At 47.9% G+C, this 18,934-nt stretch overlaps 2 protein-coding genes across 2 annotated transcripts in view; one reads left to right on the top strand and one right to left on the bottom strand.

Moving 5' to 3' along the window:
* Positions 1-541: 541 nt before the first annotated feature.
* LOC118388199 (protein kish-B) lies at positions 542-4,030 on the bottom strand. The gene is made up of 3 exons (XM_035777016.2): positions 3,890-4,030; positions 2,481-2,612; positions 542-1,404 (listed from the first exon to the last, which is right to left on the bottom strand). The coding sequence occupies exons 1-3, from the start codon at positions 3,897-3,899 to the stop codon at positions 1,322-1,324; spliced, it is 225 nt and encodes a 74-aa protein (XP_035632909.1). The 5' UTR covers positions 3,900-4,030; the 3' UTR covers positions 542-1,321.
* A 1,873-nt stretch (positions 4,031-5,903) lies between these two features.
* LOC118389610 (mitogen-activated protein kinase 14A-like) overlaps positions 5,904-18,934 on the top strand; it is a 45,138-nt gene continuing 32,107 nt past the window's right edge. Inside the window, exon 1 of the mRNA XM_052526476.1 lies at positions 5,904-6,407. Within this exon, the coding sequence (XP_052382436.1) occupies positions 6,289-6,407 (119 nt within the window). The 5' untranslated portion in view covers positions 5,904-6,288. The remainder of the gene's footprint in view (positions 6,408-18,934) is intronic.

The following is an 18,934-nucleotide window of genomic DNA, read 5'->3' as shown; positions in this document are numbered from 1 at the left end:
ACCATTGTTTGGGTCAGCTAATTGGCTTGACACACTGATGGCTGACCTCCAGCAGGCTCACGGCCACATATAACTGGTTCGTGCCATGATGGCAGAGTTAAGTTAGTTGTCATAAACCACCGACATCAGCTATCATGACTGATCATCATGCATATACAGAAGCCTCCCAGGCCTCCCGAGTGGCGCACCGGTCTAAGTCACTGCATTGCAGTGGTAGAGGCATCACTACAGACCCTGGTTCGTTCCCAGGCTGTGTCACAATCGCCTGTGAGTCCCATAGGGCAGCGCACAATTGGCCCAGCGTGGTCCGGGTTAGGGGAAAGTTTGGCTGAGGGGGTAGGCAGTCATTGTAAATAAGATTTTTTCTTAACTGACTTGCCTAGTAAAAAAAAAAGTTAAATATTGTTAAATCCGTTGAACGTGTCTGTCGGCATATTTCAAGATATGCATTTGGGGGTTTAGTGAGATACCCGATGGGTTTGGTAATTCTCATCTTGAAAAACACATACTAAAAACTTGGAAATGAATCAATCCACCATCATTAACACAATGGAAATATCTATGATTTATTATTTGAATATTGAAAGTGCGTGGGCTACAGAGAAACAAAATGGTGCCGTTTCAGGCCATGTGGCAAACAATGCAGGCACTAGGGATGGGTGTGTGAGCATGCGGGTCTGGGCACGGGAAATGTCGTAGTTGTTTCTGTTTGTCTATAAATTGTTGTGTGTGTATTTGGTGTGGGGAAAAAGACATGGAGGGAAATGATGTGTTAGTGCTGAGCTAAGACAAAAATGTGCCCCTGGAGAATAGATTGACAAACCGTGTTCTAATGGGATGTGTACAGAAAGCACAGGTTTAACTGGGTGCCGGTGGTGTCGTGCAGGGATGGATACAATGCCTGCGTCCCTGTCGTCTCTCCTTTCTCCCTAAATGTGCACTTGAACACTCCCCTTCATAATCTCTGAACAGAAATCACTGGTATATGGAAACGTCCTAGCCCCATGCCAACCCCAATCCAATGCTTTTATATGTGGGGTGTAGTGAACGAGTGCTCACTTCAGGAGAAAGGAGATGTTTTTGGGACGCACACAGGTGTAGAAGAGTGCAGAGAGTGACTGGGATCTTTATCACCACCTGGGGGCAGTATTAGCTTGTCCTTTATACATGTCCTTTGAGGTTACTGGGTGAATGAATTGGTGTTCTGGGGGCACACGGTCCTAAGTTTCCATGGGTGGCAACCCAGTGCAGCCCAATCCAGCTCTGCAAAGCCCAGCCAAGCCTGCCCTGGATCAGTCCATCTCAGTCCAGACTGACGCTGTCACTTTAAGAAAACGAGGTACAATGCCATCGACAGACAGGTTATAGCCACAGCATGGTGGAGTCTGGTCCCAATCACTGCAGCTGAGAGGCAGAAAGACAGAGAGAGAAAGAGAGTCAGAAGAAGATAGAGGGGGAGAGAGGAAGAGTGAGATTGAGGAGAGGGATACAGAGTGGAGAGATGGACAGAGAGAAACAGGAAGATAAGAGTGGGAGAGAGAACAAGGGAGAAAAAAAGACAGACAGTCTCTGCTTCAGACTATGGTGAAGCTGTAGTAGTGGACCTCTCTGCTTCAGACTATTACATTTACATTTACATTTAAGTCATTTAGCAGACGCTCTTATCCAGAGCGACTTACAAATTGGTATATGGTGAAGCTGTAGTAGTGGACCTCTCTGCTTCAGACTATGGTGAAGCTGTAGTAGTGGACCTCTCTGCTTCAGACTATGGTGACGCTGTAGTAGTGGACCTCTCTGCTTCAGACTATGGTGAAGCTGTAGTAGTGGACCTCTCTGCTTCAGACTATGGTGAAGCTGTAGTAGTGAACCTCTCTGCTTCAGACTATGGTGAAGCTGTAGTAGTGGACATCTCTGCTTCAGACTATGGTGAAGCTGTAGTAGTGGACCTCTCTGCTTCAGACTATGGTGAAGCTGTAGTAGTGAACCTCTCTGCTTCAGACTATGGTGAAGCTGTAGTAGTGGACCTCTCTACTTCAGACTATGGTGAAGCTGTAGTAGTGAACCTCTCTACTTCAGACTATGGTGAAGCTGTAGTAGAGAACCTCTCTACTTCAGACTATGGTGAAGCTGTAGTAGTGGACCTCTCTGCTTCACTGTGGTGAAGCTGTAGTAGTGGACCTCTCTGCTTCACTGTGGTGAAGCTGTAGTAGTGAACCTCTCTGCTTCACTGTGGTGAAGCTGTAGTAGTGAACCTCTCTGGTTCACTGTGGTGAAGCTGTAGTAGTGAACCTCTGCTTCACTGTGGTGAAGCTGTAGTAGTGGACCTCTCTGCTTCACTGTGGTGAAGCTGTAGTAGTGGACCTCTCTGCTTCACTGTGGTGAAGCTGTAGCATAGCTCTTTGATTGTAGTCAGAAACACATAACCAGTATTTATTTTCCATTGTTCTATTACATAGATGACAGATTGATTGAGGTCTTACCTTTATAGAACACCCCCCACACTCCCTTCTTCTCAGAAAGTAGCCAACTGTTTAAGCGAGGCACCTTCTTGAGGTACGCACACGTACAGATGTACAGAAGCCCAAACACCACAATCCCATCGAACGAGTACACTGACGGGTGGAGAAGAGAAAATAATAAGAATTTGGTTTGAAGATGACATCTGTACACATGGCTGGTCATTCAATATTCAAAGATGAACTAGCATTACTTAGGATAGTTGAATATTTCAACGACAACAATAGTTTGACAGATTGCATCTTGATGTAGCTGGCACACAATAACGTTGAGGTCTACAGCAATGGTAAAAAAAACAACATTGCCAATTAAACCTGTTCGACAGCTAGGCTACACTTGATACCTGTGTGGAACCACAGCTAGATACCATTACAAACAATTGTCACTTATGTTAATATAATGTACAAAAGCAGTGTTGCATAGATGGCTGTAGGAGTCAGTAAACTGGCCACCAAACATCACATAGATAGGTAGGTAGATAGCAAACTAGCCAGATACAGCTAGCCCTTGATCAAGTCTCAGTTCCATTACACAAGCGTCATTGGACAAACGAGTCTTCTGTAAAGGGTTTTGGTAAGAGCCTAAATGTTCGGTCTGAACATTAACACGCATCGCTTGCGGTAAGGTTTGGGAGCATATGGATCGTATCTATAATATGGGCGAGAAATAATTTTTCAAAAAACTAAATATTGACACACAGCTTGATAGGAGTAGGGTTCCCATATGTCCATGTTACAGCGCTTGTTTACGGAGAAGACGTGAGTGGACTATTGTACCTGTGCTTATTCGTTATCTGCTTCTCCGGACACCTTTGTGTCAACGGAAGACAGACACCATAAATGTGTTGGAAATGTAAAATAGTGTTGACTGCAACTGTTAAAACAGTGTACAGTAACCGCTGAATTTGTTTTGTTGTTGTTGATGATGTATGTGATGTGATGTGAAAGTAGAGGGTTGTTTCTAGAATCGATTCCCGTTTAGATGGGAGTATTCGGCTGTTTAGGCTTCCAGAGCCAATTCGCCATTTAAACAGAACAGGTCCCATTAGGCTCCTTCACTCCAATACTGGCCTATAGCTAACGTTAGATAGCCACCAACTGGACGTATCCTTGCCCATAACTCGTTTTTGGTTCCAAATTGACCATGCACTTTTTATGTTAATAAATCCAAACGTTATCTAATTGATGTTGGCTGGCGACGGTCTGCAGCCACGTCACCAGAAATCTATGCTAGTTACAAAAGTAGCAGAAATGGAATCAGAGCTTAACTAACGTCCGTCCAGCCAGACAGCCAATGTCTACTTCTTTCCTTTCAAAACAGTGCATCTCCTGCAAGATTACCTATAAAATGACACACGTCTCATCAAACTGACCATTTGTCATGTTTGCAGTTTGCTGTTATCCAAGACTGTGTCGAATTCTCAGGTATTTTCAATCATCCATGTTGTTAAATGTTGTCCTCCCTTCCCTGTGACAGGCAGCAGCCAGGATGACCAATCAAGCGACGTATCCGGATTCATCAGGACAGAGCAATGGAACTCGGATATTGTTAGGAACAGAGGCCAACTGTGTGTGTAATGTTTTTTATTAAGTATTTCAACATTTGAATTTGTAATCGATGGTCTCCTCCACATTAAAAGGGACAATCCACTCCAAAATCAAAGTTTGTCAAATAGTGTCAGACCTCAAAGGTGGTCTTATGTCCCAGCCAGTTGTGTATCAAATATAAACGAAACCTGCAACAATTTCAATGATTTTATTGAGTTCAATATAAGGAAATCAGTCAATTGAAATAAATGTATTAGATGCTAATGGGTTTCACATGACAGGGCAGGGGTAGGGGAGCCAGGCCCAGCCAATCAGAATTAATTTTCCCCACAAAAGCTCTTTATTACAGAAATTATAGAGAGGTGAAGAAGCTAGGGCTTGTGTGTGTAACAGTATAACTTTAGACCGTACCCTCTGCACACATCAACAACAGTCACACCACGAAGCATTGTTACACATCGCTCCACAAAAGCCGCGGCCCTCGCAGAGCAAGGGGAACGACTACTTCAAGGCCTCAGAACAAGTGACGTCACCGATTGAAACGCTATTTAGCGCGCACCACCGCTAACGAGCTAGCTATTTCACATCCGTTACACGTGGTAACACCTGGTCTGTGGTTGTGAGGCCGGTTGGACATACTGCCAAATTCTCTGAAATGACATTGGAGGCGGCTTAAATTAGAAACTGAGCTGCACTTCCTAACCTCCTGCCCAATGTATGACCATATTAGAGAGACACATTTCCCTCAGATTACACAGATCCACAAAGAAATCGAAAACAAATCCAATTTTGAAAAACTCCCATATCTACTGGGTGAAATTACACAGTGTGCCATCACAGCAGCAAGATTTGTGACCTGTTGCCACCAGTGAAGAACACACACCATTGTAAATACAACCCATATTTATGTTTATTTATTTTATCTTGTGTCCTTTACCATTTGTACATTGTTAAAACACTGTATATATATATATATATATATATATATATATATATATATATATATATATATAATGTGACATTTGTAATGTCTTTATTGTTTTGAAACTTCTGTATGTGTAATGTTTACTGTTAATTTCTATTGTTTATTTCACTATCTACCTCGCTTGCTTTGGCAATGTTAACACATGTTTCCCATGCCAATAAAGCCCTTGAATTGAATTGAATTGAATTGATTTGAACGTTCAATTCTCTGGCAAGAGCTCTGTTGGACATTCCTGCAGTCAGCATGCCAATTGCACGCTCCCTCAAAAACTGTGGCATAATGTTGGGTTTCGTCAGGGGCTTTTATTGTCCTCAGCACAAAGTGCACCTGTGTAATGATCATGCTGTTTAATCAGCTTCCTGACACAATTGGAGAGAAACCAGCTTTTTGTGCATATGGAACATTTCTGGGATCTTTTATTTCAGCTCGTGAAACATGGGACCAACACTTTGCAGGTTGCATTTACATTTTTGTTCAGTATATATAGCAAAAGAAATAGGGTGTAATGAGTGTCTTTGATATAAACGTATAGGATACATAGGCTAATCAGTACTTATTAACGAATTAAACGAACAGTTAATACCTACTCTTACTGCAAGTAAAAATGAATGCAGAATGCTTGTCCCGGGGCAATTCAAAATATAGGAGGACCATCACGATAATAAGGAATCATACACTTTGAAGGGTTTGGTCATCATAAGATTTGTGATTTAATATATATATATATTGTGGCAACGCGCAAATATCAATCACTCTATTTCACAGGGCTATGTAATTAATGTCAACATATTACGTAGCCTGCAGTAAAAAGAGATCAGGAATCCCCACAGCGGGATTTCCCCAGCTACCGAACTCAAATCGCGCGAGAAGTGGGAATCGGGACGGGAGCGCGCTTCGTCTTTGAGGGAGCGAGAATTATGTTCAGTTTATGTCCTCTTCAACACAAGAAACAGATTGGAATCTGCATAGAGGGAAAATCTACTATAGCTCGCTGATCGAACGTGTTGTTTTAGGAGTCTGCTGTCCTCAAAGAGACGTCCTCATATATAGTGCACGGGATAACGTTTGCACAGTTGCACTGCCCGGAATGCGCGACATCCAATTTATGTATCGGTTGGGTCAACAATAGTTCTCGTTGTATTGAGTTTTTAGTTTTCAGAGAGGCTCTACTGCCACGCGAAGGAGGAAACCGAAGTTACGACTGGCTTGTTTGTCTCGTAGTCTCTGAATTCTGCAGGAATGTCTCACGAGGAGAGACCCACTTTCTACAGACAGGAGCTGAACAAAACGATATGGGAGGTCCCGGAGCGGTATCAATCCCTGTCCCCGGTCGGCTCTGGAGCCTATGGATCAGTCTGGTAAATACCGTGCATTATAACAATATCTCAGAGGACTATAGAGTTGACTGTTGCATAACAAATATCAGAGTTGGCTGAGGTTTAACCTAACGCCCAACCCCATAGTTATAGGGCCTGGGGAAATCCAAAACTTGCTCAATCTACTGTGATGATCTACCAATAAACGATAGCATCAGTGTAGCAATATGCATCAAATCACAAATCGTGCAGGGAATCTACAAAGTTTCAGCCAGTGTAACAATTTATTCGACTAATGTTACTCAAACCAGATGGTTGTCCTACGCACGTTTCGGGGTGCCTCGGGTTTGTCTCGGATTATCTTTGTTTTTGTGCTGATCGAAACATTTTTGTTTGACGGGGATGTTTGTCATGGTGCACAACATCCTGTAAACAAAAATAGATTGTCATTTGCGAGAAGTTTAGCTGACAGAAGAAAGGCTATTCACTATTGACTCTCAAGTAAACATTAAGGCACAATCGGAATAGTTTTCGAGGAATGTGTTAAATGGTGCAGATTGTTATCGTTAACAGCCTATTTATCCGTGAGAACGCAGTGTGCCAATGAGTGCACGCACGTATCGCATGTCGTTGCCAGCAGCACACAAACAACAAAGCTAATGCATCATCTGTCAAGATTGTAGAATCAGAATGTGTAGCCTATATGGTTCTGGTGTCTATCTCCAAAATGTTGGATAAAAATAAGTGTGTTTTCAACTGTGACGTCTGTATCTTGCTGGTTCGAATCCCCGAGCCGACTTGATGGAAAAACTGCCGATGTGCGTGCTTTTTGAGCATGGCACTTAACCCTAATTGCTCCTGTAAATTGTTCCATATAAGAGCGTCTGCTGAATGACTAGGGTCATAAAATTGATTAGTGTTCTAAATGGAACAACATTTTCTGCATGGTTTTTACAAGCTATACATACATAGGCTATTAGATTTGTCCCACATTATGTTTCTTGATCTTGGCTAATTCATTGTGCTTTGCGCCTGTATGTAAGCTTAAAGTGACTGAAACTGAACTTAAGCTTCTAGTTACATCACCCCTGTGCCCAATAGCCCTGTGCCTCCTTTAACATCCATCCATGCATGTTCGTTCTAGTACTCCACTCCAAGCCAGCAGTGTGTGTGACTGACAGTAAGTCACATGGTATTCGGGCAGAGGCTTACATTTGTATACAATCAAGTCACCCTGTTATGCGTGGGAATACTTGACAAGATTTCCTCAATTAAAATGACTTGGAGCTGATTTCCTGGTGTGTTTAGTTGTTGATGTCCAATAGTAATACAACATTTAAGAAACATTTGGCTCAGACTTTGGGGGGGGATTCTAGAATGATGTCATAATTACCCATTGTGTCTACAGGGATGAGTCATAGCCTCAAGCTTAGGTAGCCTAGACTCCTCAGCACTGATTTAGTTTAGTCATCCTATTCAATGTCCCTTTGACAAGAATACCTCATTATATGTACTATTATTACTTAATCCTCGTGCCCTTCGAGAATAGTTATTTTCTCTTCTGGACAGGATAAGTGTGTGTGTCACTACTGGGTTGTTTTGTACAGTCGCAGCTGCAGATGTCTCATTTTGCTTTCAGTTGGAGAATGATGCTTTGACTGTCTGTCACTGGGTGGTCATTCTATAAAAGACTATGTTAAGGGCGATTTATCATCAGAAAGTGAGAAGCAACTGAACTGATTAGGAAATATATGAGATGTTTAGGGATAGTAGTAAGGGTAGCTGCAAGGCTTAATTTAATGTTAGGTTAGCTAACCTCAGAATGTCTCTCTCAGTATGATAACCACATGTTGATGACCTGCTGCATCTCTCTGCTCTCCTGGACACAGCAGATGTATACTGATTTAATGCAGTGGTGAGAGAGGCAGTAGGAAACAGTATAATGGGAGAGTAGTGAGGTATTAATAGACTAACTCTACCTCCTCCCAGTTGTCTTGGCTGTTCAAATCACTAAGAACTTAAAAGGATCCACGTGCACAGAAGGTGTGACCTTCCCCCTCAGGAGGTTGAAAAGGTTTGGCTTGGGCCCTCAAATCCTCAAAACGTTATCCAGCTACACCACTGAGAGCATCTTGACTGTCTGCGCATCACCGCTTGGTATGGCAATACCACAACCCTAGATCGCATGGCACTACAGAGGGGATGTGCAGACAGCCCAGTATGTCACTGGGGCTGAGCTCCCTGCCTCATCCAGGACCTCTATATCAGGCGGTGTGAAAGGAAGGCCTGGGGAAAATCGTTAGACTCCAGCCACAGACTGTTCTCTCTGCTTCCGCACGGCAAGCGGTACCGGTGTATTAAGTCTGACACCAACAGGCTCCTGAACAACTTCTATCCCCAAACCATAAGGCTACTAAATAGCTAACAAATGGCTACAGAGACTATCTGAGTTGACCTTGGTTCTTTATTAGTCTCTGTGCACACTCTCACGGCCTAACACACTCACACGGCCTTGCACACTCACACGGCCTTGCACCCTCACACGGCCTTACACACTCACACGGCCTTACACACTCACACGGCCTTACACACTCACACGGCCTTGCACACTCACACGGCCCTCCGCACTCACACGGCCCTACACACTCACACGGCCCTACACACTCACACGGCCCTACACACTCACACGGCCTTACACACTCACACACTCACACGGCCCTGCACACTCACACGGCCCTACGCACTCACACGGCCCTACGCACTCACACGGCCCTGCACACTCACACGGCCCTGCACACTCACACAACCTTTGCACACTCACACGGCCTTACACACTCACACGGCTCTGCACACTCAGACAGCCCTACGCACTCACACGGCCCTACGCACTCACACGGCCCTACGCACTCACACGGCCCTACGCACTCATACGGCCCTACACACTCACACGGCCCTACACACTCACACGGCCCTACACACTCACACGGCCTTACACACTCACACACTCACACGGCCCTGCACACTCACACGGCCCTACACACTCACACGGCCCTACACACTCACACGGCCTTACACACTCACACACTCATACGGCCCTGCACACTCACACGGCCCTACACACTCACACGGCCCTAAACACTCACACGGCCTTACACACTCACACACTCACACGGCCTTGCACACTCACACGGCCTTGCACACTCACACGGCCCTGCACACTCACACGGCCCTGCGCACTCACACGGCCTTACACACTCACACGGCCTTACACACTCACACGGCCTTACACACTCACACGGCCTTACGCACTCACACGGCACTGCACACTCACACGGCCTTACACACTCACACGGCCCTGCACACTCACACGGCCTTACACACTCACACGGCCTTACACACTCACACGGCCCTGCACACTCACACGGCCTTACACACTCACACGGCCCTGCGCACTCACACGGCCCTACACACTCACACGGCCCTGCACACTCACACGGCCCTGCACACTCACACGGCCCTGCGTACTCACACGGCCCTACGCACTCACACGGCCCTACGCACTCACACGGCCCTGCACACTCACACGGCCTTACACACTCACACGGCCCTGCGCACTCACACGGCCCTACACACTCACACGGCCCTGCACACTCACACGGCCCTGCGTACTCACACGGCCCTACGCACTCACACGGCCCTACGCACTCACACGGCCCTGCGTACTCACACGTCCCTACGCACTCACACGTCCCTACGCACTCACACGGCCCTACGCACTCACACGGCCCTGCACACTCACACGGCCCTGCACACTCACACGGCCTTACGCACTCACACGGCCCTACGCACTCACACGGCCCTGCGCACTCACACGGCCCTGCACACTCACACGGCCTTACACACTCACACGGCCCTGCGCACTCACACGGCCCTACACACTCACACGGCCCTGCACACTCACACGGCCCTGCACACTCACACGGCCTTACGCACTCACACGGCCCTGCACACTCACACGGCCTTACGCACTCACACGGCCCTGCACACCTCACACGGCCTTACGCACTCACACGGCCCTGCACACTCACACGGCCTTACGCACTCACACGGCCCTGCACACTCACACGGCCCTGCGCACCTCACACGGCCCTGCACACCTCACACGGCCCTGCACACCTCACACGGCCCTGCACACCTCACACGGCCCTGCACACCTCACACGGCCCTGCACACCTCACACGGCCCTGCACACTCACTCATACACACAAACACTCACTCCATCATTTGCTCACACACACATAATATGCACCAACATTTATACTGACTCTACACACACCCACTCGCATACAATCATCATGGTGTTATGTTTATCATATATCCTGATGCCGAGTCACCTTGCCTCTATACATACTAACCAATATCCCTGCACATTGTAAATATGCTACTGAAACTGACTCTGTATAAAGTATGCTTACATACTTTGTGTTCTTCTTATTTTTAAATCTGGTGTGTTTTATTCTACCTTGTTATATTTAGTATTACATTGTTATACGGCAAGCGGTACCAGAGCGCCAAGTCTAGGACCAAAAGGCTCCTTAACAGCTTCTACTCCCAAGCTATAATACTGCTGCTACCACAAGGCTCTGCTACCACAAGGCTCTGCTACCACAAGGCAAGCGGTACCAGAGCGCCAAGTCTAGGACCAAAAGGCTCCTTAACAGCTTCTACCCCCAAGCCATAATACTGCTGCTACCACAAGGCTCTGCTACCACAAGGCTCTGCTACCACAAGGCAAGCGGTACCAGAGCGCCAAGTCTAGGACCAAAAGGCTCCTTAACAGCTTATTTTTTAATTTGACCCCTTTTTCTCCCCAATGTCGTTTTATCCAATTGGTAGTTAGTCTCGTCTCATCGCTGCAACTCCTGTATGGACTCGGGAGAGGCGAAGGTCGAAACACAATGCTCACTTAACCAGCTGCACCAATGTGTCAGAGGAAACACCGTACACCTGGCGACCGTGTCAGCGTGCACTGTGCCCGGCCCACCACAGGAGTCGCTAGTGTCCGATGGGCCAAGGACTCCCTGCCGGCGTAACCCTCCTGTGACCCGCACGGCGCTGGGCCAATTGTGCGCCACCCCATGGCTCTTCCGGCTGCGACAGTCTGGACTCAAATCCAGAATCTCTAGTGGCACAGCTTGCAGTGCCTCACAGCCTCTACCCCCAAGCCAGAAGACTGCTGAACAATTAATCAAATGGCCACTCAGACTATTTACATTGCCCCCCCCCCCACACACACACACACACACACACACACTTATTTTTACACTGCTGCTACTCCCTGTTTATTATCTATGCATAGTCACTTTACCCCTTCCTACATGTACAAATTACCTCAACTAACCTGTACCCCCACACACTGACTCAGTACGCATACCCCCTGTATATAGTCTCATTACTAACCTGTACCCCCACACACTGACTCAGTACCCATACCCCCTGTATATAGTCTCATTACTAACCTGTACCCCCACACACTGACTCAGTACCCATACCCCCTGTATATAGTCTCATTACTAACCTGTACCCCCACACACTGACTCAGTACGCATACCCCCTGTATATAGTCTCATTACTAACCTGTACCCCCACACACTGACTCAGTACCCATACCCCCTGTATATAGTCTCATTACTAACCTGTACCCCCACACACTGACTCAGTACCCATACCCCCTGTATATAGTCTCATTACTAACCTGTACCCCCACACACTGACTCAGTACCCATACCCCCTGTATATAGTCTCATTACTAACCTGTACCCCCACACACTGACTCAGTACCCATACCCCCTGTATATAGTCTCATTACTAACCTGTACCCCCACACACTGACTCAGTGTATATAGCCTCCTTATTGTTATTTTATTGTGTTACTTTTTGTTATTTTTTACTTTAGTTAATTTGGTAAATATTTTTTCTTAACTCTTTCTTGAACTACATTGTTGGTTCAGGGCTTGTCAGTAAAGCCTTTCACAAATAGCTGTTGTATTTGGCGCATGTGACAAATAAAGTTTGATTTGATTATTGCATTGTTGGGTTTGAGTTTGCAAGAAAGGCATTTCACAGTATGTGTGCATGCAACATTAGACTTCTTCCATGGGTCAGTTCCTGTCGTCCTGTCTCCACTCAGTTAGTTGTCAATCAGTCGTTCGCACAGTCAGTTGGTCGCCCTGTCAGACTGTTGGTCAGTCCAGTCAGTCGGTCGCCCTGCCAGACTGTTGGTCAGTCCAGTCAGTCGGTCGCCCTGTCAGACTGTTGGTCTCCAGTTCGGGCCCTCAGACTGTTCCAGTCAGTTGGTCGCCCTGTCAGACTGTTGGTCAGTCCAGTCAGCCCTGTCAGACTGGTCAGTCCAGTCTGCCCCAGACTGTTGGTCAGTCCAGTCAGTTGGTCGCCCTGCCAGACTGTTGGTCAGTCCAGTCAGTTGGTCGCCCTGTCAGACTGTTGGTCAGTCCAGTCAGTTGGTCGCCCTGTCAGACTGTTGGTCAGTCCAGTCAGTCGGTCGCCCTGCCAGACTGTTGGTCAGTCCAGTCAGTTGGTCGCCCTGCCAGACTGTTGGTCAGTCCAGTCAGTTGGTCGCCCTGCCAGACTGTTGGTCAGTCCAGTCAGTCGGTCGCCCTGTCAGACTGTTGGTCAGTCCAGTCAGTTGGTCGCCCTGTCAGACTGTTGGTCAGTCCAGTCAGTCGGTCGCCCTGCCAGACTGTTGGTCAGTCCAGTCAGTCGGTCGCCCTGTCAGACTGTTGGTCAGTCCAGTCAGTCGGTCGCCCTGCCAGACTGTTGGTCAGTCCAGTCAGTCGGTCGCCCTGTCAGACTGTTGGTCAGTCCAGTCAGTCGGTCGCCCTGTCAGACTGTTGGTCAGTCCAGTCAGTTGGTCGCCCTGTCAGACTGTTGGTGGTCAGCCCTGCCAGACTGTTGGTCAGTCAGTTGGTCGCCCTGTCAGACTGTTGGTCAGTCCAGTCAGTGGTGGTCGGTCGCCCTGTCAGACTGTTGGTCAGTCCAGTCAGTCGGTCGCCCTGCCAGACTGTTGGTCCAGTCAGTTGGTCGCCCCAGTCAGTCCAGTGGTCGCCCTGTCAGACTGTTGGTCAGTCCAGTCAGTTGGTCGCCCTGTCAGACTGTTGGTCAGTCCAGTCAGTGCCAGACTGTTGGTAGTCCAGTCCCTGCCAGACTGTTGGTCAGTCCAGTCAGTTGGTCGCCCTGTCAGACTGTTGGTCAGTCCAGTCAGTTGGTCGCCCTGCCAGACTGTTGGTCAGTCCAGTCAGTTGGTCGCCCTGTCAGACTGTTGGTCAGTCCAGTCAGTTGGTCGCCCTGCCAGACTGTTGGTCAGTCCAGTCAGTCGGTCGCCCTGCCAGACTGTTGGTCAGTCCAGTCAGTTGGTCGCCCTGCCAGACTGTTGGTCAGTCCAGTCAGTCGGTCGCCCTGCCAGACTGTTGGTCAGTCCAGTCAGTTGGTCGCCCTGCCAGACTGTTGGTCAGTCCAGTCAGTCGGTCGCCCTGCCAGACTGTTGGTCAGGCCAGTCAGTTGGTCGCCTTGCCAGACTGTTGGTCAGTCCAGTCAGTCGGTCGACCTGCCAGACTGTTGGTCAGTCCAGTCAGTCGGTCGCCCTGTCAGACTGTTGGTCAGTCCAGTCAGTTGGTCGCCCTGTCAGACTGTTGGTCAGTCCAGTCAGTTGGTCGCCCTGCCAGACTGTTGGTCAGTCCAGTCAGTCGGTCGCCCTGCCAGACTGTTGGTCAGTCCAGTCAGTTGGTCGCCCTGTCAGACTGTTGGTCAGTCCAGTCAGTTGGTCGCCCTGCCAGACTGTTGGTCAGTCCAGTCAGTCGGTCGCCCTGCCAGACTGTTGGTCAGTCAGTCGCCCTGCCAGACTGTTGGTCAGTCCAGTCAGTCGGTCGCCCTGCCAGACTGTTGGTCAGTCCAGTCAGTCGGTCGCCCTGCCAGACTGTTGGTCAGTCCAGTCAGTCGGTCGCCCTGCCAGACTGTTGGTCAGTCCAGTCAGTTGGTCGCCCTGTCAGACTGTTGGTCAGTCCAGTCAGTCGGTCGCCCTGCCAGACTGTTGGTCAGTCCAGTCAGTTGGTCGCCCTGTCAGACTGTTGGTCAGTCCAGTCAGTTGGTCGCCCTGCCAGACTGTTGGTCAGTCCAGTCAGTCGGTCGCCCTGCCAGACTGTTGGTCAGTCAGTCGCCCTGCCAGGCTGTTGGTCAGTCCAGTCAGTCGGTCGCCCTGCCAGACTGTTGGTCAGTCCAGTCAGTCGGTCGCCCTGCCAGACTGTTGGTCAGTCCAGTCAGTTGGTCGCCCTGTCAGACTGTTGGTCAGTCCAGTCAGTTGGTCGCCCTGCCAGACTGTTGGTCAGTCCAGTCAGTCGGTCGCCCTGCCAGACTGTTGGTCAGTCAGTCGCCCTGCCAGACTGTTGGTCAGTCCAGTCAGTCGGTCGCCCTGCCAGACTGTTGGTCAGTCCAGTCAGTCGGTCGCCCTGCCAGACTGTTGGTCAGTCCAGTCAGTCGGTCGCCCTGCCAGACTGTTGGTCAGTCCAGTCAGTCGGTCGCCCTGCCAGACTGTTGGTCAGGCCAGTCAGTTGGTCGCCCTGCCAGACTGTTGGTCAGTCCAGTCCAGTCACTCTTTGGCTGTGTTCCAGGTTTTCTTTTTTGCCGTCCTGCTATTCAGATGATCAGATCTCACGTCACCTGGAGTGATCTAACATACCAGGAACCACTTTAACACATTGTAGTGATCTTATCATATGCGCAGCACAACACAACAACGTGGAATGCCAGCCTTTCAGCCAGTCAGAGTTAATGTATGTATGCCTTTGTTCCTGCCGCTTGGCTGTCCCCCCCTCCTAGGCCTCAGTTTGACCTCTGCCTGCTTGGAGGAATGTAAAAGCACCATGTTAAGCATGCTAGATTTTACCCCATCTGTCACTCTCAAAGTCATCCTGAGAAAACCACTCCCATCTCAGACCTCACTTTATTCCTGATCTGTTCTCAGAAGGTGGAAGCCATCCAGGAATTGGTTGGTTGTCTATGCAAGTTTATTAAAAGAGTGTTCAGAGTTATTCTTAACGTTAAGTTGCACCCCCTCCACACTTCTGTCTTCAGAAGAGCCTCAATTAGTCGGGGCATGGACTCTACAAGGTGTCAAAAGCGTTCCACAGGAATGCTGACCCATGTTGACTCCAATGCTTCCCACAGTTAATTTGACTGGATGTCCTTTGGGTGGTGGACCATTCTTGATACACACAGGAAACTGTTGAGTGTGACAAACCCAGCAGCATTGCAGTTCTTGACACAAACCGGTACGCCTGGTACCTTCTATCATACCCTGTTCAAAGACACTTAGATATTTTGTCTTGCCCATTCAGCCTTCAAGTGGCACACAAACACAATACATGTCTCAATTGTCTCAAGGCTTAAAAATCTTTCTTAAACCTGTCTCCTCTCCTTCATCTACACTGATTGAAGCTTCCCAAAATCACATTAATTCATTATGGAAAGTAAACAGTGGAGACGAGACAACCCATGATAGGCCTCTGCTTTCTTGAACATGACCACATGGGTGTGTAGTTGTGGTAGCAAGTTTACTCTCAGAAAAGAAAGCAGCTCCTATACATGTCAGACTTCTTCCTAGGAACTTGCTTCCTTGGTATTTGAAGGGGAAACGCAACAGTGTCTGTATTTGGCAACATGGTGTGTATATATAGAGAGGTAGTTTATAGGAAAGTGTTTGTCAGGAGACATGCCATAGCTGTCACTGCCCCAATATATCACTGATACAAATCGTGTGTGTGTGTGTGTGTGTGTGTGTGTGTGTGTGTGTGTGTGTGTGTGTGTGTGTGTGTGTGTGTGTGTGTGTGTGTGTGTGTGTGTGTGTGTGTGTGTGTGTGTGTGTGTGTGTGTGAGACTCAGATGGGCAGGGCAGGTTTAACACCCACTCAACCTCTGCTCTCTGTACTCTCTGTTCAGTCTCAGGGTGTGGACATGCTGAGGAATTACTGTAGCAGGGAGCACAGCCAAGCCCCGTGTGTGTTACAGCCAAGCCCCGTGTGTGTTACAGCCAAGCCTCGTGTGTTACAGCCAAGCCTCGTGTGTGTTACAGCCAAGCCTCGTGTGTGTTACAGCCAAGCCCCGTGTGTGTTACAGCCAAGCCCCGTGTGTGTTACAGCCAAGCCCCGTGTGTGTTACAGCCAAGCCCCGTGTGTGTTACAGCCAAGCCCCGTGTGTGTTACAGCCAAGCCCTGTGTGTGTTACAGCCAAGCCCCGTGTGTGTTACAGCCAAGCCCCGTGTGTGTTACAGCCAAGCCCCGCGTGTGTGTTACAGCCAAGCCCTGTGTGTGTTACAGCCAAGCCCCGCGTGTGTGTTACAGCCAAGCCCCGCGTGTGTGTTACAGCCAAGCCCCGCGTGTGTGTTACAGCCAAGCCCCGCGTGTGTGTTACAGCCAAGCCCCGCGTGTGTGTTACAGCCAAGCCTGGTTACTGTTGTACGTATGGACTGTCCTGATGAAGCAGAGTCACTATCCGTCACATCCACCTCTTAGCAGACAGTAACATAACAAAGGGGCAAATCCTAAAGCATCACTGTCAATGGGAGACTAGGTGAGTGAAAAATGTGACTTTAGGTGCAAGTTATGATTGGCCCCATTGAGACCAGTAAAGTAGGAGCTTCTAGAGACTCTGACTGCCAGATGGTCAGCTCTGGCTCCCCATGGATAGTGACATCACTGTATTTCCTGTTACAGTGGTGCTGTAATCTGTTAACAGTCAGCTGCTATAGGAACCGGATGGTCAGGAGCTGATGGGATTGTTATGAGACGGGTGCAGTAGCTGTAGCTGTTAACGTATACTAAAACCATGTGTTGATAGACCATGTTGTATCTCATCTGTCAGTTTGGTAGGTCAAAGGTTGCCCCAAGAATCTCCCCTACAGACGGTCAGACATGTTCTTTCAAACATACACATACAACATGATCGACCATCTCAGATAATCTAACATGAGGAGCGTTTGGTGTTTCACTGCATGCAGGCGCTGGCTGAGTGGCACTGCCTTCTTTAGCCTGCTTAATGGCTGAGGAGACTACAGGACACAGACAACAATGCTGAGAGTCTGACACACACACACACACACACACACACACACACAGGACACCATCCATCTACAAAGCAGTAGGCAATCTGCAGAACTAACAGGCCGGTCTGGACGTACGATCTCATTACCCTATGATGAAACTAAGTGCAATAACGAGCCTCCCTGAATATAGCCCATAAGCAGAACAGAATTAGGAAAGGGTCAATGACCAGCAACCAGCCAGAAGCATATCTCTCTCCTGGCCTACCAGAGTATGATTCCCTAAAATGTTGTTGCCTGGGTTTTGTAGCCAATGTTTGTTTGCTCTAGTGTGCGGTAGAAGTGTGTTTATGGCACTCTGAATGTTACAACTACTGCCCTACTTACGACTTCCTGGAAAAAACCATTTCACAGAATTCTGACCACGCCAGCTCCTGCTGCCATGGCAACCTAGTAGGGAGACCCATTGTTGTTTCAAAGATCAGTCGGGAGGTGGGTTGGGGAAGAGACTGTGTAGGTGGTAGAAGGGGGAGAAATCAGGGGAGTTTTGAGAAACTGTGTACAGCACCTCTCCAGGTCCCATGTGTACAGCACCTCTCCAGGTCCCATGTGTACAGCACCTCTCCAGGTCCCATGTGTACAGCACCTCTCCAGGTCCCATGTGTACAGCACCTCTCCAGGTCCCATGTGTACAGCACCTCTCCAGGTCCCATGTGTACAGCACCTCTCCAGGTCCCATGTGTACAGCACCTCTCCAGGTCCCATGTGTACAGCACCTCTCCAGGTCCCATGTGTTACATGGAATAAACAAACAGCAGTTACACATGGGATAAACATAGGTAGTTTATTTAACCAGGTATGTAGGCCATGGGATAAACAAGTTCTCATTTACAACTGTAGACCTGGCCAAGATAAATGGGATAAACAAAGTTACACAGTGTAGACACAAATAAAACACATGGGTTACACATGGATAAAATATGTAGTTACAATGGGATAAACAGTTCATGGAAATAGACATAGGATAAAAAAGTTACACATGGGATAAAAGATCTATAGTTACACATGGGATAAACATATGTAGTTACACATGGGATAAACATATAGTTACACATGGGATAAACATATGTAGTTACATGGGATAAACATAGGGATAAACATATGTAGTTACACATGGGATAAACATATGTAGTTACACATGGGATAAACATATGTAGTTACATGGGATAAACATATGTAGTTACACATGGGATAAACATATGTAGTTACACATGGGATAAACATATGTAGTTACACATGGGATAAACATATGTAGTTACACATGGGATAAACATATGTAGTTACACATGGGATAAACATATGTAGTTACACATGGGATAAACATATGTAGTTACACATATGTAGATAAACATATGTAGTTAAACATAGTTACACATGGGATAAACATATGTAGTTACACATG

Source organism: Oncorhynchus keta, chromosome 10 (genome assembly GCF_023373465.1).
Source record: "Oncorhynchus keta strain PuntledgeMale-10-30-2019 chromosome 10, Oket_V2, whole genome shotgun sequence".
Taxonomy (NCBI): domain Eukaryota; kingdom Metazoa; phylum Chordata; class Actinopteri; order Salmoniformes; family Salmonidae; genus Oncorhynchus; species Oncorhynchus keta.
The sequence above is the reverse complement of the archived record's forward strand: the minus strand, read 5'-3'. Positions and strand labels throughout refer to the sequence as shown.